Genomic DNA, 26,240 nt, shown 5'->3' with positions numbered 1-26,240 from the left:
AGACATTCACAGAAGCAGCATTTAACCGGTGTGTGAATGCAGGAAGCCTTTAACTATAGACCATCAAACCGCGATTGACTAAATATTAACTGGTCCAACAGATTTCCAGACGAAAGGCATTTTGTGATCACTGAGCTCAAACTAATTCATAAAATGTGGTTCGATCTTGCATTATTTTTAGCCGCTCCAGGTAATAAGAGCAGCAGAAGCAGACTCTCTGCGGACGTGCTACTTCACAGAGAGATTTACTGACAGCCCTCAACGCGGCCGGCGCATATAAAAACACCTCTTTATTATCCCATAAAAGAGAAACAGCATTGGACCAACATTGTTCAGCACGACGCTCTGACTTTCTTCCTGCACAATCAAATTACACAACAAGAGACAAACTTTGGACACAATGGGTTTTAGAAATGAGACATTACGAAGTGAGCAAGAAAAATCTATATATTGACATTGTATAAACAAGTATGGTTTTTGTATCAACATTTCAGCAACTGTGATGTAAAATTGATGGTGCATTATTTTAACGTGCATGTCTGTGTCCCATTTCAGGGAGCGAATTTTCAGGGAATCCCTACAGCCATCCACAGTACACAACCTATAATGAAGCCTGGAGATTTAGCAACCCAGCAATACTGAGTGAGTGTCTCCTTACAAAAACACAGTTTCTGCCAAAGTATCATAGGTAAAGTATTTGTTACTACAATAAAACTGATGCTTTGTATTAGACACCACTGTCCTCAATCGATCGATCAATCAATCAATCAACTTTTGAAATTACATAAATATATATTTAAAAATAATATAATAAAAAAAAATTATAGAAAAAAATGTATTACATTTAAAAAGTACTGAATGCAAAAAAAGTAATCAAATATAATTATTAAATAAATAAATAGTTTTAGAAAGCTTACTAAACAGTTGAAAGGACATCCCAAATAAATTGTAGTCACTTTAACTGATTAACTGTATGTTGAGAGTTATATGTTTGCTAGAAATTAATTAACAGTCCTTTAAGATTAACAGATCTTATTGTTTTTTTTTTGGTTTTTTTGCTGTCTAAAACGCTTGACTCTGCAACAGTTTTTGCATTTATGACTTTTTGTAGTATTATGTGGTGAATCTTTACCAATAATCATTATGCAATAACAATTAGCTGTGAATGTTTTAGTGCACAAGCTAAATATGCCGTAAGCATCTGAATATTAGCTGAAATGACATGAAATATATATATATTTGGGTATTCTGTAAACAACATGGTAAATTAAATAAAAATAGCATTGTGTGTTCATAGAGCGATTATATGTGTTAAAAATATTTTTTCCAGTCGTTTACATAATTATTTCAATTTTATTGGTTTGTAATTCCTGGATCTTGGCTGAAGTTGATGGAATTTGCATTAATTATTTTGATAGCAAAATCCTGGCCATACATGAAATCAATACTATATGATGCTTAAAACAAATATGCATTTAATATATTAATATGCAGTCATTGTCGTGGTGTATTGAAATGGTACATTCCTTTCTTATTAACTTTCAGGTTCCCCCTATTATTATAGTGCATCCCGAGGCTCCGCCACTGCCTATGACCGCCACTAGTTACCACAGAAACCAAATCAGGCGGCACGCCCATGGACTCAGACTTCATATTCTGCCAGTGTGAGCAGTGCAGCTGATTGAACAGAGTGGTTTCATGCAGTCACATGATGAAGAATAGACCAATCAGGAACAAAAACATCTCGACGACAATTCAGCCAGTCGCACGAGCCTCAAACCGACAAACGAACAATAAATGTATAACTCAAAGACTGAGGGTAAATATGATTTTTAAAACAAAATTAACATCTGCTTTTTTAATACTTTTATATTTTGTCCGTTCATTAATATTATTCATAGGTATTCATACTTAAAGAGGTTCTAGCATATATATGTATTTGTTTGTTTGGATAGACACTGAAATGAATGATATCAACGGTTGGACATTTTCTAAAATGAAAATTGCTAATACAGTGGGTACGGAAAGTATTCAGACCCCCTTAAATTTTTCACTCTTTGTGATATTTCAGCCATTTGCTGAAATCATTTCAGTTATTTTTTTTTCCTCATTAATGTACACACAGCACCCCATATTGACAGAAAAACACAGAATTGTTGACATTTTTGCAGATTTATTAAAGAAAAACTGAAATATCACATGGTTCTAAGTATTCAGACCCTTTGCTGTGACGCTCATATATTTAACTCAGGTGCTGTCCATTTCTTCTGATCATCCTTGAGATGGTTCTACACCTTCATTTGAGTCTAGCTGTGTTTGATTATACTGATTGGACTTGATTAGTAAAGCCACACACCTGTCTATATAAGACCTTACTGCTCACAGTGCATGTCAGAGCAAATGAGAATTATGAGGTCAAAGGAACTGCCTGAAGAGCTCCGAGACAGAATTGTGGCAAGGCACAGATCTGGCCACGGTTACAAAAAAATTTCTGCTGCACTTAAGGTTCCCAAGAGCACAGTGGCCTCCATTCCTTAAATGGAAGACGTTTGGGATGACCAGAACCCTTCCTAGAGCTGGCCGTCCGGCCAAACTGAGCTATCGGGGGAGAAGAGCCTTGGTGAGAGAGGTAAAGAAGAACCCAAAGATCACTGTGGCTGAGCTCCAGAGATGCAGTTGGGAGATGGGAGAAAGTTGTAGAAAGTCAACCATCACTGCAGCCCTCCACCAGTCGGGGCTTTATGGCAGAGTGGCCCGACGGAAGCCTCTCCTCAGTGCAAGACACATGAAAGCCCGCATGGAGTTGTGAGATGGTGAGAAATAAGATTCTCTGGTCTGATGAGACCAAGATAGAACTTTTTGGCCTTAATTCTAAGCGGTATGTGTGGAGAAAACCAGGCACTGCTCATCACCTGTCCAATACAGTCACAACAGTGAAGCATGGAGGTGGGAGCATCATGCTGTGGGGGAGTTTTTCAGCTGCAGGGACCGGACGACTGGTTGCAATCGAGGGAAGGATGAATGCGGCCAAGTACAGGGATTTCCTGGACGAAAACCTTCTCCAGAGTGCTCAGGAGCTCAGACTGGGCCGAAGGTTTACCTTCCACCAAGACAATGACCCTAAGCACACAGCTAAAATAATGAAGGAGTGGCTTCACAACAAGTCTGTGACTGTTCTTGAATGGCCCAGCCAGAGCCCTGACTTAAACCCAATTGAGCATCTCTGGAGAGACCTAAAAATGGCTGTCCACCAACGTTTACCATCCAACCTGACAGAACTGGAGAGGATCTGCAAGGAGGAATGGCAGAGGATCCCCAAACCCAGGTGTGAAAAACTTGTTGCATCTTTCCCAAAAAGACTCATGGCTGTATTAGATAAAAAGGGTGCTTCTACTAAATACTGAGCAAAGGGTCTGAATACTTAGGACCATGTGATATTTCAGTTTTTCTTTTTTAATAAATCTGCAAAAATGTCAACAATTCTGTGTTTTTTTGTCAATATGGGGTGCTGTGTGTACATTAATGAGGAAAAAAATTAACTTAAATTATTTTAGCAAATGGCTGCAATATAACAAAGAGTGAAACATTTAAGGGGGTCTGAATACTTTCCGTACCCATTGTATGTATTTGATTCCACCAAATCACCTTATCTTTGTAAAATGGCACAGCTTCTTAAAACTTAGCTTCTTAATCAATCAAGTATTATATTATGATATTATGATAATTAAGAACTATTTAATGATGAAACTTTAGTAGTAATAATAATAATAATACATTTTATTTATAGGTGCCTTTCTCAACACTCAAGGACACCACCGCACAATAAATTTACGAACAAGACAATAGAAAACAAACAAGAAATACCATATACAAAATACTAAAACAGAGTAAAGTGGGACTGGACAAATAAAATTTAGGTGAGGTATGCAATCTTAAACAAGTGAGACTTGAGTCTGCATTTAAAAAGAGATAGAGAAGTCAGAATTTCTGATATCAGGTGGTAGTGAATTCCAGAGCCAGGGAGCAGAGCAACAGAATGCCCTGCTTCCCATGGTGGAGAGGCGAGCAAAAGGAACAGTACGGTAAAGAAAAGAGGCAGATCTAAGAGAACGGGAGGGAATATGGATGTGGAGGAGGTCAGACAGATATGAAGGGGCAAGATTATGGATGGCCTTAAAAGTGAACAAGAGAATCTTAAAGTCAATGCGAAACTTAACCGGAAGCCAGTGAAGCTGCTGCAGAACATGGGTGATGTGGAGAAAGGAGGGGATTCTGGTGACGATACAGGCTGCTGAGTTTTGAAGCAATTGAAGCTTATAAAGGGATTTGTGAGGAAGACCAGAGAGAAGGGAATAACAATAATCAATACGGGAAATAACAAGACTGTAAACAAGAATAGCAGTAGTATGAGGAGTGAGGGAGGGACGAAGGCGGTTAATATTACGTAGATGAAAATAGGCAGACCGGGTGATATTATTAATATGTGATTGAGTGTGTGTACTGTCCAGGAGGATACCCAAACTCTTAAACTGAGGAGAAGGGGGAAAAGAGGAATTATCAATTGAAAGAGAAAAGCTGTCAATTATGGATAAAATTGATTTAGTGCCAATTAGAAGAAATTCCGTGTTTGTCACTGTTTAGTTTGAGGAAATTCGAGGAAAACCAGGATTTAAGTTCATTGAAACAGTCAGTGAGCGAGGAAGGAGGGAGAGTGGAATAAGGTTTGCTGGAGAAGTAGAGTTGGGTGTCATCCGCGTAACAGTGAAATAGGATGTCGTATTTACGAAAGATATTGTCAAGAGGAAGAAGGTAAATGATGAAAAGATGGGGTCCCAAGACAGAGCCCTGAGGCACACCAGTGTTAACAGGGGAAGGTTGGGAAATAAGTGATTGTAACTGAACAAACTGAGTGCGCCCTGAAAGATAAGATTTAAACCAATCTAAAGGGGTGTGAGTGATGCCAATAGAGATTAGTCTATTGACAAGGATAGTGCAAAAACTGGTGTCAAAGGTCGCGGCAGTGATGCTTAAGATATTGTTGGTCATTCAGGGTTTCTGTAAAAAAATAGATAATAGTAATTATTATTAAAAGATACTACTATACTAACAATAGACAACACGTTAAGGATTGATGAGCTGCTGGGTTAATGAATATTAATCACACGTTCGCTCGAACTGATTTGCTGAAATCAAAACAGGGACAGTAATAGATGAGCGCCAGCCAATGAGTTTGCAGTTTGCGCATTAGTTCCACCCACTATTGGAGAAACCTGCATATTTTCTGCTTGTTCTTAAGCTAACTTTTTAATAGTTAATAAGGTCAGGGCTGTAAGGTGCTACGGAAAAAATGGTCTGTGCGATGAATAAATTTACCACAGTAGCACGCGTGTGATACAGTTTTGCTATGTATGTGAGCCTGTTTACTAACCTGTCGTCCAACAAAGAGAACATGTTTTTTTAGTCCAAATTAACTTAACACCAGATGAGTATTTGAAATAACTTACTTTTGGAACTTCCTTTACTGTTTTATAGTATTCTATATAGTGATAAATGCTATGTCATTAACCATTGCGTTATAAATATACTTTATCCTTATAAAAATACCCAAGATGGCTTGAACAACACAGATAGATTGGAGGAACTGATTAGAGTAAGTATGGAGAGACCTAGTTAAGATGATATTGATGCCATGGAAGTTGTACAAATGTGGTTCGGTCAGGGTAAAAGATCTAGGAGGCCCAACTACAAGAGCTCCTTGTGGCCCAAAGGGGGATGTGCTCTAAGGCAGAGTAAGGAGAGGCAAGAAGGAGAGAAGTTTACTGCTTATTGCTGATGCTCTGACCGCTTACCTCATGTTTACATTTAATGTTTTTATATTTGTTTAGTTGTATTTTTTTTGTACTGATCACTTAATTTATTTGCATCTATGGATATACATGTGTTAAGCTGTGGTTTTTGTACTGTAATGACAGAACTTCTGCTGTAATGCTTTATTATCAAAGCATTTGTCAGTAATACAGTTAAAATGGGTGAAAATGTGAATTGCTGCAGGTTGATTTAAAGTGTGCCCCTAAAACAATCCTTACAGACTGACTAATACATAGATAGACACAACAGTAGCCGTAGTGAAGTCATTTTATTTGTGATTTGCCAGTTACATCAATTATATAAAATCACAGCAAGTTGGACGTTTATTTATCTAAAATGCCACTTCCAATGTATTAAACTGAGTCAAATATGGGAACTATGTCTCTGTACAATATAAACTACTTTCACATAGATACCCATTTCCTGGTGCCATTTTAAAAAGCTCTTTAAAACTCTTTCCACAGAAAGAACACAAATAGGATCTCACATCTGGGTCAATATCACTGTAGGGTGCCTTTTGGTGTCCTGTACATAACACATTTGCCATGATAACTTAACATAAAAATGACTATGAAAGGGTGTGTTATATTAGGCAAAGTTTTTATATTCATAACAAAAAGGATGCTTTTTATTTTGCTATGTCCCATGCACAGCTCATTAAATTTTAATGAGAGTAGAATATAGTCAAATCATAAAATTAAAAAATTGTGTTCTCTATTAATATTTTGTTAATTTTTTGTTAAACTCAATTTGAGTGTATTGATCATTTGGTAATAAAAACAATATTTTTATTTAATAAAAAAAAAAAGAAGAGTTTGTCCATGTCCCTTGAATAGTTGTCCACCCTGTCGTATTGGGGAATCTGCCCCTTTAAAGGGGTCATATGATGCGATTTAAATTTTTCCTTTCTCTTTGGAGTGTTACAAGCTCTTGGTGCATAAAGAAGATCTGTAAAGTTGCAAAGACTAAAGTCTCAAATCCAAAGAGATATTCTTTATAAAAGTTATGAGTCAGCCACACCTACCTAAAACAGCTTGTTCTAACACGCCCCCACATATCTGCCTCACTCTGTGGGACAATTTGCATAACGCCGCCCAAATGTTCACACAAAGAAAGAAGGCGTAACTTTTATTCTCGCTGTAGTATTGTTGTTGCCGCCGCCATGTCGTAAAGACACTGTGTGCTTCGTTGTGAAAGCGAAACTACTTTGTTTGGTCTTCCAAAAGAGGACGATATCTGCTTCGTCATGCCTGGAGCTGATCCGTGCTGGTTGCTGAGGAAATACATCAACTTTGCGCTGTCGATCGCCGAATCGGCTTTCACTGTGGACGAAGCAAAGTCCAGCCCGGAGTCATCACATGTCCTTCCGGACACTCCTTCTTCGAAATCGCCAGCCGCGCCGTTCTCAAGCCCGCCTTTGCTCACTCTAACCCTCCGGCTGTTCCTCACGCTGGCCCCCGGCCTCTGCTCACTGTAGGCTGCTGTGTGTGACGCTGTTTTGTTGTAAAAAGCGAAACTACTTTGTTTGGCCTTCCAAAAATGGACACGACTAGAAATCAGTGGTTAAGTTGTATTTACAACACTGTTCCAAGAACACTTCAACCCAAATATTCAGATGTGTGCAGCACATTTTATGGAGAACCGTTTCCTGATCCTGGGAGAGTAGACTACAATGCCGGCTGTTCTGACTCACAGACTGCAAGTACGTTTTTTATATTTAAAGAGTTTTTATATTTTATATATTTAAAGTGAGTTTTTTGGGCAGTGTAGTGTAGGCTTGTTGTTTGTCATTTCTCCGATCACAAATGCAGACATGGTTTTATGTTTATGCGGTGCGATGCAATGCGTAAAAAGACAGTATAAGTCATTATAATCCATAATTATGTCCCCACTGGATGCAACGAATGCCTCGTTTATAATGGGTTTTCATGTTTTTGAATCATCGCTCTGGCCGGACAGGGCATCATCACAGTATGTGAGGGGCGTAACATTTTCGTCACACGCTTGAGGTATTCAGCCAATCACAACGCACTGGATAGCTGGCCAATCAGGGCACACCTCGCTTTTTCACACCTCACGTTGATATTGTCACCAAATACACAAAATACTGTTCTTTTTAGCAGCATCATATGACCCCCTTTAAGAAAAGGGCATCCACTTTAGTGACATCAGGACAACAAATTTTTTTGTCTCTTCAGTGGCGGGAATTTCAACAGCTGAGGTGAGTAAGTCAGTTACTTTGCAATTGACAAATTTTCTTCGTATGAGTTTGCTTATTTGCTTTGCCATAGCTTAAAATGTCCACCCTGATATCAACGTGATTGAGAAAGTAATTTTATTATTTTTTCTAAGCTAAATGTTTCATTGTCATTTTTGTCATGCTTTGTGTGTTCTGCTTTATGTGTCCACGTCATGTGCTGGTCCACCCTGTGATCTTGATATTTTACAATAATATTTTAAATAATAATTCAATCATATCTATATAATCCAGTGTGTTCAATCGCTAGGTGTTGGGGCAATAACATGCAAACAAAAAACTGCATCCAAATATCACAGTTTTCTCCAAAAAAAAATTAAAAATACATGTGCGAATTTTATGAGCTTCTTTAAAAGCACATGGTTTACATCAAATCTTTTATGTATTTATAATTTTAAGGCAAACAAATAACCCTGTTTAAGAAAGGGACATCATACCTTTCAGAAAGTATAATTTGCATCTTAATATTGCAATGAAAATGTATTTAACAGTAATATATGTGACCATGGGGTGGACATATCTTATGGTTTATGCTTCAAATAATGGCCCATAATTATCAAAAAAATTGTGTGGGAGCTCAGCTAATATGTTTCTATAGTACTTGAGTGTCTACTATTTATGACATGACAAAGTGAATGGGAAATTAAAACCAAAATGTTTGAGTATTGTGAGGGTTGAAAGGTGCAGTCAATGCGCATATGATTTTTAAAATTGCTCTATTTTGTAAACCTCTTGCCACACCGGGCGACACTGCGATTTCTTCCCAGAATGGATTTGCAAATGCCGTTTCAGGTCTCTTTGATATGTGAAAGTCTTTTTACAATGTTGGCACGTGAATGGCTTTTCTCCAGTGTGTAGTCTCATGTGAATGTTAAGGTTTCCTTTTTGAGTGAAACATATTCCACACTGTTGGCAGGTGTATGGGCTCTCTCCAGTGTGAATCCTCATGTGGACATTAAGGTTTCCCAGTTGATCGAAACTCCTTCCACACTGAGAGCACGTGTAAGGCTTCTCTCCAGTGTGAATTCTCATGTGGGCATTAAGAGTTGGTCGATGTGTAAAACTCCTTCCGCACTGAGAGCATGTGTAAGGCTTCACTCCAGTATGAATTCTCACGTGGCTTTCAAGGCTTCCTCTTCGAGTGAAACTTTTTCCACAGTGTTTGCAGATGAAAGGCTTCTCTCCCGTGTGAACTCTCATGTGGTACCTAAGGTTTTCTTTTCTGCTGTAACATTTTCCACACTGTTGGCAGGTGAATGCGCTATCACTAGTGTGAATTCTCATGTGGACTGTAAAGGCTCTTTTTTGGTCAAAACTCTTTCCACACTGTTGGCAGGTGAAGGGCTTCTCTCCCGTGTGAATTCTCATGTGGATTTTAAGGTGTCCATGTTGACTGAAACTTTTTCCACATTGTTTGCAGGTGAAACGACTTCTAGATCCTGTCTTTTGAGCTCTCTTTTTTGAGGAAGCCTTTTTTTTAGTCTGCGAGCGATTATACTTTTCGGTTACAAAATCATGATGTTTCTCATACTGATCTTTCTCTTCGGTTTCATCCAGTTCTTGACCCTCCTCTTTCAGTGCAATCAGGTCTGAGGGGAAAAAATAAAGGGTTAGTTCACCCAAAAATGAAAATTAGGCTGTTTTTTACTCACCCCCGAGGCATCCTAGGTGTATATGACTTTCTTCTTTCAGACGAATCCAGTCGGAGTTATATTAAAAATTGTCTTTGATCTTTCAAGCTGTTTCATGGCACTCAGTGGGTGTTGCATGCATCCGTCCTAAAGATGCCGTTTCAGGTCTCTTTGATATGTGAAAGTCTTTTTACAATGTTGGCACGTGAATGGCTTTTCTCCAGTGTGTAGTCTCATGTGAATGTTAAGGTTTCCTTTTTGAGTGAAACATATTCCACACTGTTGGCAGGTGTATGGGCTCTCTCCAGTGTGAATCCTCATGTGGACTTCAAGGTTTCCTTTTCGACTGAAACTTTTTTCACACTGCTGGCAGGAAAAAGGGTTCTCTCCGGTGTGAATCCTCATGTGGACATTAAGGTTTCCCAGTTGATCGAAACTCCTTCCACACTGAGAGCACGTGTAAGGCTTCTCTCCAGTGTGAATTCTCATGTGGGCATTAAGAGTTGGTCGATGTGTAAAACTCCTTCCGCACTGAGAGCATGTGTAAGGCTTCACTCCAGTATGAATTCTCACGTGGCTTTCAAGGCTTCCTCTTCGAGTGAAACTTTTTCCACAGTGTTTGCAGATGAAAGGCTTCTCTCCCGTGTGAACTCTCATGTGGTACCTAAGGTTTTCTTTTCTGCTGTAACATTTTCCACACTGTTGGCAGGTGAATGCGCTATCACTAGTGTGAATTCTCATGTGGACTGTAAAGGCTCTTTTTTGGTCAAAACTCTTTCCACACTGTTGGCAGGTGAAGGGCTTCTCTCCCGTGTGAATTCTCATGTGGATTTTAAGGTGTCCATGTTGACTGAAACTTTTTCCACATTGTTTGCAGGTGAAACGACTTCTAGATCCTGTCTTTTGAGCTCTCTTTTTTGAGGAAGCCTTTTTTTTAGTCTGCGAGCGATTATACTTTTCGGTTACAAAATCATGATGTTTCTCATACTGATCTTTCTCTTCGGTTTCATCCAGTTCTTGACCCTCCTCTTTCAGTGCAATCAGGTCTGAGGGGAAAAAATAAAGGGTTAGTTCACCCAAAAATGAAAATTAGGCTGTTTTTTACTCACCCCCGAGGCATCCTAGGTGTATATGACTTTCTTCTTTCAGACGAATCCAGTCGGAGTTATATTAAAAATTGTCTTTGATCTTTCAAGCTGTTTCATGGCACTCAGTGGGTGTTGCATGCATCCGTCCTAAAGCAGTTAAATAAAAAGCGCCCATCCATAAAAAAACTCATCGATTCGCTACAGAAGGCCTTTGTTCATCCCCCGGAGCCGTGTGAGACACTTTTTTTAAAGAAATATATCCATATTCAAAAGGTAATAATCACTTTAATGTAGCTTGCGCCAGCAGTTGTACACAGAAGCAGCTCCGGGCAGATGACGTATGAGGGCAGGGCTGCGCCGGGGAGGCTTGTGAAAAAGACACTTTTTTTAAAGAAATATATCCATATTCAAAAGGTAATAATCACTTTAATGTAGCTTGCGCCAGCAGTTGTACACAGAAGCAGCTCCGGGCAGATGACGTATGAGGTCAGCGCTGCGCCGGTGAGTCTCGTGAAAACCAACGTTTATTAACAGGATAAAAGGAAGCAAAGTTTCCTTACTTTAGCAAAGGAAAGCCAGTCTCCTCTTGGCTTATTTCGAAATCCTCCAACATTCTTCTTTACAAATCCTCGTTTTGTACTTCTAATTCTTGACCGTTGTTTTGTTTTGATCTCTTTGCTGCGTTTCCACGTGCGTCACTTCTGAGCGGCGCATGCGCAAAAGCCGACCTCATACGTCATCTGCACGGAACTGCTTCGGTTTACAACAGTGAGCTCAAGCTAGATTGAAGTGATTATTACGTTTTAAATATAGATATTTTTCTAACAAAAACGCATCGATTTGCTACAGAAGGCCTTTGTTAACTCCCCGGAGCTGTGTGAGACACTTTTTTTTATGGATGGGCGATTTTTATTTAAGTTCTTTTGGACAGAAGCAATGCAACACCCGCTGAGTGGCATTAAACGGCTTGAAAGATCAAAGACAATTTTTAATAAAACTCCGACTGGATTCGTCTGAAAGAAGAAAGTCATATACACCTAGGATGCCTCGGGGGAACTAACCCTTTAACTCCAGTTTAATACCACAAAATAACACATAAAAACATTTAGACACATAAAGCATCAACACAAACATGTATTTAGCACACTTCCCAAAAACATCTTTGCACTTTGAGATGCTGCGAGAGTAGATGACAATATGGGAACTATGCCAGCTTGACTAATTGTCTGAAGCCTGCACTCTAAAAAATGCTGGGTTGTTTTTTAAACCCAAATGCTGGATTGAGCTTGCTGGGTAAGGACGCTGGGTTGGTTTAACCCAATTTTGGGTTGAAAATTGGTCTTGATCTATAACCCAGCGGTGCTGACGTGAAAGTGCGAGAAGCTGCCATTTTCTCAGCGTCTTCAGATGGAAGTGAGTGAAAGACGTTTATGGTAAGTAAAGATTAAACATGTAAATTCATCATTCATTGTTTGTGTCTGGGAGTATTTTGAGATTTCATGGAACGCGGAAATAGTCCGAAAAGAGCATATATTGACAAATACACGGACACGGTCTCTTTTACTGAACGGAAGAGATACTTTTAATATAATGTCAGTGAGTGTCTTCTGTCATATTTACATAAGATTTTACACTTTGTGAGGTATTAACAGATTTACATGTTAATTCTTTATCATCTTTTTCGCGGTTAAACTGAATGTATGTTAGTTTCCTAAAAGAAACGGCGTTATGTATAGTCTAGCCTAATTATTTTGATGCTGATGAAGTGTTAATTGTTAAAAGTAATGTTTTGCATGTAATATTTCAGACTTGTTGAGCTTTGTGTCTTCATTGTGCCCGCGCCGGGAGTTAACGACACAGAAGCCAGCTTGTATGAGGAGGAGGTGATTTTCTCAGCTTCTTCAGAAGAGAGGGAAAGACGGTTAAGGCAAGAAAAGTTCATAATTTCATGTTATCAATTTTTATTTAATTTAATTTTTATTGTTTATTTTATTTGCTTGCCAAAGCCCTTTAAATGAAGAACAAATGTAGACAGCATGCAGTAATTCTATCAAGCTGTGTCAGCAGGCAAAATGTTTTATTATTTATTTACAATGGTGTTTTTGACACTATTTATTAATTGATTCCATTAATATTTAAGTAAAAAAGGCGTAATAATGGAACAACAGTTTATTTTTCACTATTATTTACAACAGGATCTGCCTTTTAATGTGAACATCGAATGCTGGTGTGTTTTGGCGTTTATGTGATCAGTGTTAAGTATAATTGTAATTATAGGTTTTATACTCATTTAGCTACAGGCACACTAACAATGGTTAGGCCTATGTGTTTGGCCACTGTGTAATATGCTTGTAGTTCTGGCGACAGATATGAGGCTACACAAGACGAAAGTAACAGTGCTATTAAAGCGTGTATGAAGCTTTGTCTCTGTGGTCTTCTGATTATTAACCATTAATTCAGTTTACATGTCAAATGTATATTTAGCTATTATTATTTAATTGCTTACACATGCTCATTATTATTTACAGACAGCACCTCAGCAGGGTCCCAGTTCTCCAGAGTTTCCCTCCACATCTACACTTCTTGAAGTTGGATGTCAGGTAGACCCTACATTTTTAGGTATTTTAGGTATTCAGGCAACAGTGTCTTGTCATGATATTGGCTTTGAAACAACTGTTATGTTGCCGGATGTCTTCAACACCATTAAAGGGCTCAATCTTTAGGCCAAGCAAGCGACCTCGTCTTTTGTTAGAGGAGGAGGAAGACACAGAATCAGAATTAGATGTACTCCATCTGGACATGACTCCACATATACCCCCGAGTCTGTGGTCACTGAGGAATCTCAATTGTCGAAAGTTATGAATACATATTGACAACTTTGTAGTAAAGAATACGAGTTGAAAGAAACAAATGCAATTTCCTAATATTTATTATTTTTTGGTTAATTTAGAATAGATTCACAATCCAGCTACACCGACAACAAATACATTGTATTTGAAAGCTGCCTTAAAGAGTTGTTTGGTTCGTGGGCAGTTTGTAAGACGAAGTGTGCCGACGAATAGCAGACGAATGGGGACTTCTATTGCATTCACGCAGCAATGTGAAAAGTGTAACTTCCACCGACAGTGGCAGAGCCGCCCATTTTAGGGAGTACCCCAGCAGGAAACCTGTTGTCTGCAGCTACATATTTTACGGGTGGATCATTTTTTCAAATACAGAAGGTATTTAAAACCTTGTTCAAGAAAATGTTACACTACATTTAAATGTGTATATATATTAGGGGTGTAACGGTACACAGAAGTCACGGTTCGGTATGTACCTCGGTTTTGGGGTCACGGTTCGATACGGATTCGGTACAATAGGAATAAGCAACAAATCTCCAGCGCTTGCTTTTTTCTGTTTATTTTGAACAGGCAGTAGTGTTTGGTCACAATCAGCTACAGAACTGAAAAGCTTCTTGTGATATGAAAGTACAAAATAAATAGAATAATGAAAAATAAATCTTTTTAATTAGGAGACTATATATATTAAACTTTCAAAGGGTAAGCCCATCCCTCTCCTAAAACAACAGAAAAACATTAAATGTGCATTAAATTTAAGTTTCAATAAACTTCAAAACCGAAATCTCTTTTAATGAAAATGCTACAAAATAAATAAGGCATCAAAATAAAAGGCTTCAGATTTGTTTTATTTTCAAGTATTCTTCAAAAATATCAGTTTGTCCACATTTTCAGTAGTGATTGAAGATCTTGTGGCGGTAACAGTCACCTGCCGCTGAGAAAACCCTCTCGCTTGGGACTGACGTTGCAGGTATTGCCAGGTAATGCTTTGCCAGCTTGGCTAGTTTAGGATAAACAGACTCTTGAGCCTTCCACCAGGCAAGCGGGTTGGAATCAATTGAAATGCGCTCCATGTAGTTAATGCGCTCCATGCGTACACTTCATCCTTCAACTGCTGCTGCAAATCAGGCTGGTACTTTTTTACAGTTTTGAAGAGCCATGGCTGACCTCTTTGGTGGAGGGGAAGGTGCTGCCTCTGACTCTGCGTTCACTGCCGATGGACTGGCCACTGTAGTCTCTCTGGTCTCACCCTGCAGTAAAATGACAGAAAAGGCTCATTAGTGAGTTCAGTGAACATTGTAACAACATTAATCTATTGTAATGAAAGAAAATATAAAGATAGTAAATTATACATACCTGTTGTGCTGTGCTCACAACTTCTGTGATGAGGATATCTTCATAGATTCTCTGTTGATGGGCTGGGTCAAGATGATGAAGTGTCTTGAAACACGGATCAAGTGCAGTGCACTTGTGAAGGAGATGCTCAAGACCAGGGTCAGCAGAAATACCTCGTTTGCAGATTTTCACTGATGGCTTGCTTGATTTCCCTGGCAGTGGGAGTATCACCATCATTTTATTTCGTGGATTCCAAGATCGTTTTTTTTAACGGTAACATCATGGAAACTGATGGTGTTGTTTCAGTGCTCAGTATTGTTGTGACCATCTTCAGAGGCTTCATAATCTCAATCACACTCTCTGCGATGCTCAGCTCATGGTCAGTCAGATTGGCAATATTCTTATTTTTATGGGCTCTTTCTGTTAGAGCGGAGTAAATAGCAGATTTCTGTTCCAGATACCGCTCAACCATCTCATAGCTGGAGATCCAGCATGTGGGCACGGCCTATATTAAACAATGTTTTGGCAAGTTAAGCATCGTCTGCTTTGTCTCCAATATACAGTGGGACAAATAAGTATTTAGTCAGCCACCAATTGTGCAAGTTCTCCCACTTAAAAAGATGAGAGAGGGGCAGCCACTGAGCTGCGGTGGAAAAAGCCAACAATTTTTCTGATTTTTCCCATCAGTCAAGATACCTGGCTGACAGCCATTCCTTTCTGTGATGCCGAGTTCAATGAATGGGCAAAGCATCCAATATGTGGACCCAATCCTGCATCACTGACAGCATTAACAATGTTTCTTGCATTGTCAGTGGTCACTGCAACAGGCTTAAAGCCTTGTACACACCGGGACGATTATCACGCGCGCTTATCGCCGACGTTTTTCGACGCGTCTTTTGTTCATACCCAAGCGATTTTCGCAGGCGATGAGCTGAGTGAACATGCAAATTCACTTCCTGACATTAGATGGCGCTTAATGAAAAATAGAAATACCCCGGTACACATCGAATCCTATTTGATCTGCAATTCCTCTCCATAACAAATCTTATCAAGATTTTTGTAGTCACGTTTGTCATAAAGCCCTTCGTGTTCAGACACCAATGAGACCAGTAGCTCTACATTAATCTTGCCTCGATGCATCTTCTTGGTCTACTTATTCCTCTTTGTCGTTAGGTATCAATGTGTGCTCGGCAAGACTGTTTTGTGCTTGAGTGCCACCAAGTCGTGTTTTACTGTAACTTCAGCAGCTCCAGGCACGTGAACAAAAGTGCCAATCTCATTGGTCGGCCAGTTTTTAACGCGGCGCATCAAACCAAAAAAACGAGCCTGAGGCGTTTTTAAAAAAAATTACGCTTTTAAGCCTTGCGTTTTGCACGTCGGTGTGCACACTCACATTGGCGCCCTTTGTTTAGTCACGAGGCATTAAACGTCGGCGATAATCACGCGCGATATTCGCCCGGTGTGTGAACAAGCCTTTAAGTTTCCACTCTGCTACTGCCTCTTGGAGGTTCTCAGCTAGGTGAGTGCTTGTGTGCTGTTCATACACTGGCCTTGTTTGTAACACTGGGCTTTTCATTTCCCACTCAAGAGTTGATGAAGTGTGCGGTCACTGTGAGATAGCTTTCAATAGCATGGGAGGTCCATCCATCTGTTGTTAATGCAACAGTGGGTGCAGTGGACAACTTGTGTTCAATCACTGCTCCCGTGTGTGTGTGTGTGTGTATAGAGAAGGGACCACGGACTGGCTTATGTGCGCACGAGATGGGACAGTGTAACGTGGCTCAAGCACTTTTAATAAATACTTGAAGCCGGGATCCTCTACTACTACATATGGGCGCATTGCAGATGAAATGTATATGCCAATTGCCTCCGTAATAGCTTTGGTCCTGTCTGCCCTCACATCTAAAGGCTGCTTTACAGTGCAACAACTAATCCCTGCAGCTTTTGTCTTTTTCTGCCTAACTCCGGTGACTGGCACATCTGGGTGATGCCGTCTGATGTGTGTTAGCATATTGGTCGTATTTCCACTCACATACCGTACAGCTGCCGTACAACGCCGACACACCGTCATCGTCCTATCTACGACTCGCTCTCCTTTACAGCCATACTTCACAGGAAAGAGAACACGGAAACTTTCCTACACTACGGATTTAAAACAAGCAGGCAGGTCTTCGAGCTCTTGTGTGCTGCCTGAACTTGCCATTCTTGTTCTGGTTTGGTGTGTAGCAGATCTCTTCTTCTGCTTTTTCCTGTTGTGACAGTTAGCATTGCATTATCATGCGTGCCCCCTTCTGGGTGCCTGTGACTGACTGTATTTGTCATCGGAGTACATGAACTGAACCGTGACGGTTCGGGACGAATACATGTACCGTTACACCCCTAATATACATATACGCTTAGGAAAGACACACAATGCCCATAAAAATGGACTCTTCTCTAATTAATTAATAGAAAAACCTTTCTGTGAATGAACACGCATCTCCTCAGGACATTGTGTATACCATTACTGTTCTTGTATATTGTCTTTTGAATTGTATACTGTTTTGTGTGTGTGTTATGATAGATCACTAGTTAATATAGCCCCACCGATACCATGTTTGGTCTCTTTGAATTTGTCTTCTGATGATCTAAACGAGAGTGTATAATATATGTTGGTACATAGGCAATATATTAGTGTTCTAAGAATTTTTATTAATTTTGATTTGAATTCCATATGCAAATGACCATGCTCACACACAAAGGGTCATAAAACTCCCCAGTATTTCCAACCTCCCGCTTGGAATTTCAGCCTTTCTCATTGGACAAGCCCATCCAGAGAGGTGTGAATCTTCCCAGACCTTAAAAGGCTCATGCACAGTTCCGCCCATGTTCTTGTTCTTGTTCTTCTGCTAAGAAGTGTCTTGGAGCCTGAGCCGGTGCGGGCTTGCCCGGTGGGCTCCAACACACAGCCAGTCAGTTTGCAGTTCTGTTAGATTCTGAGAAGATGAGGATGTGAGCTAGCACCCCTCTAAGGACACCCTAAGTCTGCGCCAGGCCTCGGGCCTTGACTTTCCATTCATCAAAAGATCCTAGGATCTCAGCTGATGTCTCTCTTAGCTATTTTTCACTTTCCACTGGGAAGAAACTCCCAATCACCATCGAGTCAGAACATCTTTGGAGTTCATCACTCTTCAAACCCGGAAGATGATGATCGCGACTCCTACACCACCGAACCTCCAAACCATCAAGACTTTCATCCGAGACTGCATCCGGACACTCGTCAACGACCAAGGCAATGCAAGTATCGTACATTTAACTAAACGAAACAGAGGTTTAGTATAAGCTGTAGACCCCGTTCTAAAACGGCGCTGATGGTTTCACTCAGGTGGTTAACTGACTCTTTTCATAGCTTCATTCTCTGGTTTTCCTGATGGCTTCATCCATCAAGTCTCATTTGCCCTTTCCTTGTATGAGTAATTGTTTGTTAGACTAGTTTGTGTTAGTGTTGAATTAAAACTCTTGTGCACAAATTACATGAGTTTCTCATTCTCACACACATGTGTGTGTGTGTGTGTGTGTGTGTATAATCATGTCTATACATATTGTATTAATATTTTCTTAGGTTTTCAAGGCCATGAAACTCCAGATGATTCACTACACAACTTTAAGGAAACATGCCAGCAATTTCATAGAACCAGCCATCATACAATAGTGGAACAGAGATCAACAAAATATTTTTAGACAGCTGCAAGGGGGAAAGTGGCATTGGCTGCAGGCATGTGTGCTGACTCACCAGGTACGATTGCATTAAGAAATACTGATGGTTTTATGTAATTGATCTTGAGTTTTCTTCAAATAGTATAATCCTGATGTTGTCTTACATTTTATAATTCTTATTATGATTGTTTATAATAAGACACTCAGCCAAATTCGGCAGCTATAATTTGATGCACAATGAAACCAACACAATTGTGGATGTACAACTAATTCAGGTTAGTAATTCCTAAACTAAACTAAAATTCTACAAGGAACTGTTATACTTTTTTAAATCTGTTACTGTTTCTACGTGCATATTTTAACTTATGTGTACCTAACAACAGAGCAACGAAGTCGGTGGAAGATGAAAAGGAAGGATTAAAACGTTGCCTTGATAAGCTGGAGGTTGACCGCATAGTCACCGATCGCCATCCGCAAATTCAGAAGTACCTAAGAGAATGCAGAATCACTCAATTCTATGATGTGTGTTGCTTTGAACAAGGTAACTATTTAGCATTGAGTTATATACACAATACACCTTTTTTTAGAGGCTTGGTCGTGTAGATTTTTGATTTGATGATCTTGAAATAATAATTGTACGAACTGTCTTTTCATTTGTACAGGTTTGTCTAAGAAACTCGAAAAGCTTTCGCAAAGGAAGGAATGCGAGGTGGTGAAGAAATGGTTGAAAAGCATCAAAAACCATGTTTACTGGAGTGTGACTTCCTCTGTGTCTGGACCAGAAAAGGTGGCTGTAACAAAGTTTGTAGATTGGGAAGAAGGAGGCGGGAACCGGCGAACACTCCAACAAAACTTTAATAATAAAATAAACACAAAATAGCGCGACAGCCCCTCGCGGACGACTGCCGCGCACAAACAAAACCAAAACACAAAATAAAACCCAGGCCTGGTCCTCTCTCGTCTTTCCCTGTCGTCCCTCCTCCTCTGTATCCTTCCGGAGCTCCTCCGTGAGACTCGAGACCGGTGAGTGGCGCAGGTGTCGCTCATTATCACTTACTCCACCGGCCTCGCTCCGTTCCCACGGCTCTCGGCCCCGCCCCTCTCATCACAGTGGCAAAGTGGACATCACAATTGAACCACATACAAAATGTACATGTACATGAACACCCCGTTCGCAAAGTGTGAACACCCTGACTGGTTCCATCCAGGTATTACTACACAGAGACTAAATGTAATTACAGTACACTGGTAAATTGTAGAGATGTTGTTCATATATTTACGGCTGTCTCATTACAGGTTCCCTTGCACTCCACAAATTGGAAAAAATATTGCACAACCAAAAAGAGTTGTCAAGGATGTTGAAAAACTGAGCCACCACTTTCAAACATCGTCACTGGAGGCATTTCACAGTCCAATTCTGCGTTTTGCCCCAAAGAATGTGATTTTCCCTTTCATAGGAATGTTGTGCAGGTAGTACTCTGTTGTTGTATTAATAAATTACTAAATGTAACAGTGACAGTGTACCAATGTTTCCATATTTTATGGATTGTTCAATGATTACAGGTTGTATCTCGCAGCCATGCACTATAATGAAAATGCTCACCGTTAACAGGCAACCATAACTGAAGGAAAGGCTGTGTACAAATGAGGTTTTCCAAAGGAAAAAAGCAGTAGCCCCTCACTGCAGAACACAAGATCCAGGGGGCATGGGTGGATCCACATCCAGGGGGTGGAGATTGGCAGGTTTAGGTATACATAAGGTGGGTGGAGTTGGATGTGGATCCAACCTCGCCCCCTGGATCTTGTGTTCAGCAGTGAGGACCATCTCCAAAAAAGGGGGAATGCACGGCGAAGCCAGTGAAAACAGACCCAACATACAGTAAGTTGTAATATAATTTTTATTAACAATAATGTAAAGCAAATAAATAACTATTAGACAGCTAATATAAGCTAAATAAAAACATTTTGAATATGACAGTAATATAAATTGTACAACAAAGGTAGATTGTTTCTCAGTAATTACTTAAAACAAAAGAGTGACTTGGTATTTTGTCTTATTAATAGGCTACGTGGATGACCTCATGAGCCTTCTGCTACATGGTCTTTTTGGACCCTGCGCCATATGTGGAAGAGCTGCAGTCAATCCCAGTTCCACCAACTCTGTCATCCTAATTTGAGAAACCCTCGAAGAAAGACGTGATTGCCCGCCCTGTATCACGATTTAGTCAAGGGGAGGCCGGAACCCAACATACTGTCCTGCTGCATCAGGAAACTCCTGGAACCCATTCTTCGTACGTCACTAACTCAGTTAGCTGGATTTGATTGTTGATGATTTGGCATGATCTTGGATTGTTTGATTCTTCGAAGCTCATCCCGGAGTTGCGGTCATAGCAACAGGTCCGTAAGCTTAAACCTGCCCGGGAGCAGCTTATTTCATGTAAACATGATTGTATTGCATCTTTTTAAGTGGAATTGATATTTAAAATCTATCTCAGCCACTGCTGCTCTATTACTAGAGTACCCTACTAATCCGGGGACAATCATTTAATTAATTTGAAAATAATATTATAATGTTATGTAATCTATAATACTATAGACACAGCCAGTTTTACTCACTTATAGAGTCTTATACACATGTTATACAGTTCATCTGAGTCGTGCATTAATTTGAGTGCTGACAGATATTATGGGAGTGGCTTGATGGAGCGCAGGAGATGCAGATACTAAAGAAACTTCCATTAATGCGGTCACGTAACAAATTCTGCTTCAAAGACAAAATTACACGAATTGCTAATTACAACGTTGAAATAAAAATGTAAAGCCTGTACAAATACTAGTAATCATGAATATAAATAATTGGGAATCTTGTAAAAAATATAAAATAAATAAAAAGTAGTGCACATTTCATTAATCTATTATAACATTTATGTAGTTTTGTTTGCTTGGCTGTTTCCTTATACAAGTCCAGAAATTTGTCAAGTTTTTCGTCAGGTGTTTTTTAATTATATGATGTCATTACGTTGCTGTCTTGCCGCCAGCCAATCGCTGCACTGCTGATCGTGGTTTCGAGTATCGATACTAGGGATGCTCCGATCCGCCTTTTTCCGATACCGGTGAAGTTTTTTTTCCATTTAAATATATGTAGAATTTATATATCTCTGTGTGTGGAACTGATAATCATTCTATCACGATCAACTAAATACAGACTACTTCATTAAAAAAGAAAAATAAACAATAAATATGAAAAAATATATGTATATTCATAATATATGACAAAAAATATATCAAACTAGGTTAGTGGATAATTCGGCAGCAAAAGCTATTCTAGAAAAATCAGTGCACAATAATTTTAGAAATCCAAACATTTAGTGAAAAACTATATTTTGTGGGGAACAAATAAAAGTGTTGCACTAAATATGGTAAAATGTTACACATTGCTATTTGTATTATAAAATCCATTAATGAAAAACATTCATGAATGTATTTATATACAAGTACAGTATATGCTATAAAATTAAAATACATTTCTTTTAAATGTATAGCATAATTTTAAATAAGGCAACAACATATGATACGATAGGACAAAACAAATACAGTGCGGCACGAAGCGCTTACAATATGCGCATCTGGTGTGCAGAATGATGCGCCTGAAGCAACAGTCACATTAAAAAGTGCAAAGCACAAAGGGAAGAGAAATTGATGCGTAAGTGTATTATATCTGTGCACCAGTCATTGGGCCTTTCTTTTAATGGTTTTAAATTTCAGTTACTGTGCGCGTTAAAAAACATTTATAGTCTTTTCTACGCCCGTGTTTTGTTCTCACAGACACCCGGTAGTAAGTACCAAAACAACATTAAACTCCGGCAAGAAGATAAAGTCCTTCGTGCAAAATCATAGACATTTATTTATTTTTATTATTACAATTATTGACTGTCGTAACCGAATGCGACCAGGGTTTAAAGGCTGAACAAATGACTGACAGCCACAGCAGAGAAAAGTTGAACCACTGATGGCAGATGGACTATTCTGACGATGTCTTTCATAGTTTACTGGACCTTGACAGTGTAATTTACTTGGCAGTCAATGGGACAGTCACAAGCCTCCCGGTTTTCATCCAAAATATCTTAAATTGTGTTCTGAAGACGAACGAAGCTTTTATGGGTTTGGAATGACATAAGTGTAAGTGATTGACAAAATTTTCATTTTGGGGTGGAGTAACCCTTTAAGCTATCGCATGGCTTCAGAAGTAACACAGAATAATACGCACAATCTCGGATATGGATTGGCCCTCTCTGACGATACCCGATCCGACAAAAAAAAATGGCAGTATCGGAGCCGATACCCGATATGATTACCGGATCGGCCCATCCCTAATCGATACATCTGCCCTTTTCGGGGAACACGAGAACATGCAGTAATCTTAGACAACTTAATTTTGATATTTTAATGTACAAATACTAGTAATCATGAATATAAATAATTGGGAATCTTGTAAAAAATATAAAATAAATAAAAAGTAGTGCACATTTCATTAATCTATTATAACATTTATGTAGTTTTGTTTGCTTGGCTGTTTCCTTATACAAGTCCAGAAATTTGTCAAGTTTTTCGTCAGGTGTTTTTTAATTATATGATGTCATTACGTTGCTGTCTTGCCGCCAGCCAATCGCTGCACTGCTGATCGTGGTTTCGAGTATCGATACTAGGGATGCTCCGATCCGCCTTTTTCCGATACCGGTGAAGTTTTTTTTCCATTTAAATATATGTAGAATTTATATATCTCTGTGTGTGGAACTGATAATCATTCTATCACGATCAACTAAATACAGACTACTTCATTAAAAAAGAAAAATAAACAATAAATATGAAAAAATATATGTATATTCATAATATATGACAAAAAATATATCAAACTAGGTTAGTGGATAATTCGGCAGCAAAAGCTATTCTAGAAAAATCAGTGCACAATAATTTTAGAAATCCAAACATTTAGTGAAAAACTATATTTTGTGGGGAACAAATAAAAGTGTTGCACTAAATATGGTAAAATGTTACACATTGCTATTTGTATTATAAAATCCATTAATGAAAAACATTCATGAATGTATTTATATACAAGTACAGTATATGCTATAAAATTAAAATACATTTCTTTTAAATGTATAGCATAATTTTAAATAAGGCAACAACATATGATACGATAGGACAAAACAAATACAGTGCGGCACGAAGCGCTTACAATATGCGCATCTGGTGTGCAGAATGATGCGCCTGAAGCAACAGTCACATTAAAAAGTGCAAAGCACAAAGGGAAGAGAAATTGATGCGTAAGTGTATTATATCTGTGCACCAGTCATTGGGCCTTTCTTTTAATGGTTTTAAATTTCAGTTACTGTGCGCGTTAAAAAACATTTATAGTCTTTTCTACGCCCGTGTTTTGTTCTCACAGACACCCGGTAGTAAGTACCAAAACAACATTAAACTCCGGCAAGAAGATAAAGTCCTTCGTGCAAAATCATAGACATTTATTTATTTTTATTATTACAATTATTGACTGTCGTAACCGAATGCGACCAGGGTTTAAAGGCTGAACAAATGACTGACAGCCACAGCAGAGAAAGGTTGAACCACTGATGGCAGATGGACTATTCTGACGATGTCTTTCATAGTTTACTGGACCTTGACAGTGTAATTTACTTGGCAGTCAATGGGACAGTCACAAGCCTCCCGGTTTTCATCCAAAATATCTTAAATTGTGTTCTGAAGACGAACGAAGCTTTTATGGGTTTGGAATGACATAAGTGTAAGTGATTGACAAAATTTTCATTTTGGGGTGGAGTAACCCTTTAAGCTATCGCATGGCTTCAGAAGTAACACAGAATAATACGCACAATCTCGGATATGGATTGGCCCTCTCTGACGATACCCGATCCGACAAAAAAAAATGGCAGTATCGGAGCCGATACCCGATATGATTACCGGATCGGCCCATCCCTAATCGATACATCTGCCCTTTTCGGGGAACACGAGAACATGCAGTAATCTTAGACAACTTAATTTTGATATTTTAATCAAATCCGCAAGTTCGTTTGAAGAACCAAATTAGCCAGAGATCAGTTATCACGATTACTAGATCTGGAATCTTTAAAATCATCTCAGATGTATTAAGCGAGGTACGAAGAACGGGCCCCTGGCGGATCCGGCACACAACATAGGACGGGATGACAACCCTAACGTCACTAGGTAGCCCCACAACCAGCTGACAAAAGCTGCGATAGGACATATATAACGGAAACACCTATGGCAGGAAAGGACAACATACAGTGGTGTGAAAAAGTGTTGGCCCCCTTCCTGATTTCTTATTTTTTTGCATGTTTGTCACACTTCAATGTTTCAGATCATCAAACAAATTTAAATATTAGTCAAAGATAACACAAGTAAACACAACATGCAGTTTTTTTTTTACACCTCTGAATGGCTGAAGAAAAACAAAATGAAGACTTTGGAGTGGCCTAGTCAAAGTCCTGACCTGAATCCTATTGAGATGCTGTGGCATGACCTTAAAAAGGCGGTTCATTTAAAAACTGCATGTTGTGTTCACGTGTGGTATCTTTTACTAATATTTAAATTTGTTTGATGATCTGAAACATTAAAGTGTGACAAACATGCAAAACAATAAGAAATCAGGAAGGGGGCCAACACTTTTTCACACCACTGTATATCATCATTGTATATAAAACACTGCAAACATTTATATGGGATGTGTATATATTTATTTAATTTTTCCTACAGAGTCTTTGGAATCGATTTTCAGTGTTTGCTACTTTGCTACTTAGTTTTATATTTTTGTATCTCTTTGGTTTTATGTACCCGATTTAAATTTTCAACAGTATAATTTCTTTACATTTAATAAAACTTACTCTTCCTCAGTTCTGCGCCTCACTGGTCCATAGTCCGCTCTGTATATGTTATTTATATTTTGTAACGTATATGGATTTAAGCAATTTGGTTCGTAACCAGGAGGATGAACCATACATGTAGGAGGGTCTGGAAGCTGCATCATTTGTTGTACAACCTAAACAGTAATGTATGACAATGACTATTTACTACACAGTCAACTTACATTCATCCTTCATAATAAATCAATTATTACTGAAGCATAAGAAAAAAAGGAATCAACATAAGTAAAAACACATTATGCAAACTACATTACCAGCTGTGTTTCTTTGCAGCAGATGTTTTCAGCTTCTGTTGGCATTTTTTGCAGTTCTTACATGTACACCTAAAAAGATTTTAATAAATAAAAAATCAGCTTGAGTGCACGTTTTGTTACCACACAAACACTTGTTACCGTTACAAAATAAAACATTTCTCCACAAAACTGCTAAAACGCAATAATTTAATTTACTGTACTAAAGCTTTATTAAGGATAAAACCGTACACCAAAAGTTTACAAACAGCAGTACCATTTACAAATGACAGCGTATCTAAAAAATATGAGACTACAAAACAAACTGAACTACAA

General features: G+C 38.9%; 1 protein-coding gene, 1 long non-coding RNA gene and 1 pseudogene across 2 annotated transcripts; 2 read left to right on the top strand and 1 right to left on the bottom strand.

The window, feature by feature from the left end:
* The first annotated feature begins 186 nt into the window (after positions 1–186).
* LOC107563948 (uncharacterized) lies at positions 187–2,037 on the top strand. Its single transcript, XR_001606162.1, has 3 exons — positions 187–428; positions 556–642; positions 1,546–2,037. It is a non-coding gene; the product is annotated as an uncharacterized lncRNA (long non-coding RNA).
* Positions 2,038–8,796: 6,759 nt separating this feature from the next.
* Positions 8,797–10,821, bottom strand: LOC107563935 (gastrula zinc finger protein XlCGF57.1-like). The gene is made up of 2 exons (XM_016248921.1): positions 10,037–10,821; positions 8,797–9,554 (listed from the first exon to the last, which is right to left on the bottom strand). The coding sequence occupies exons 1-2, from the start codon at positions 10,579–10,581 to the stop codon at positions 8,831–8,833; spliced, it is 1,269 nt and encodes a 422-aa protein (XP_016104407.1). The 5' UTR covers positions 10,582–10,821; the 3' UTR covers positions 8,797–8,830.
* A 4,021-nt stretch (positions 10,822–14,842) lies between these two features.
* On the top strand, positions 14,843–21,037 carry LOC107563937 (uncharacterized; annotated as a pseudogene).
* The last annotated feature ends 5,203 nt before the right edge of the window (positions 21,038–26,240 follow it).

The sequence above is a fragment of the Sinocyclocheilus grahami genome, unplaced genomic scaffold, assembly GCF_001515645.1.
Source record: "Sinocyclocheilus grahami isolate Dianchi unplaced genomic scaffold, SAMN03320097.WGS_v1.1 scaffold899.1, whole genome shotgun sequence".
Classification (NCBI taxonomy): domain Eukaryota; kingdom Metazoa; phylum Chordata; class Actinopteri; order Cypriniformes; family Cyprinidae; genus Sinocyclocheilus; species Sinocyclocheilus grahami.
This window is presented reverse-complemented; position numbering and strand designations above follow the sequence as displayed.

Bases quoted from the DNA above. Each gene is read 5' to 3' on its own strand.
- LOC107563935 (XM_016248921.1), bottom strand. From the start codon at position 10,581: ATGAGAATTCACACGGGAGAGAAGCCCTTCACCTGCCAACAGTGTGGA. The intron at 9,555-10,036 runs GTGTGGAATATG...AGGATCTAGAAG, and splicing joins AGCCCATACACCTGCCAACA to TCGTTTCACCTGCAAACAAT.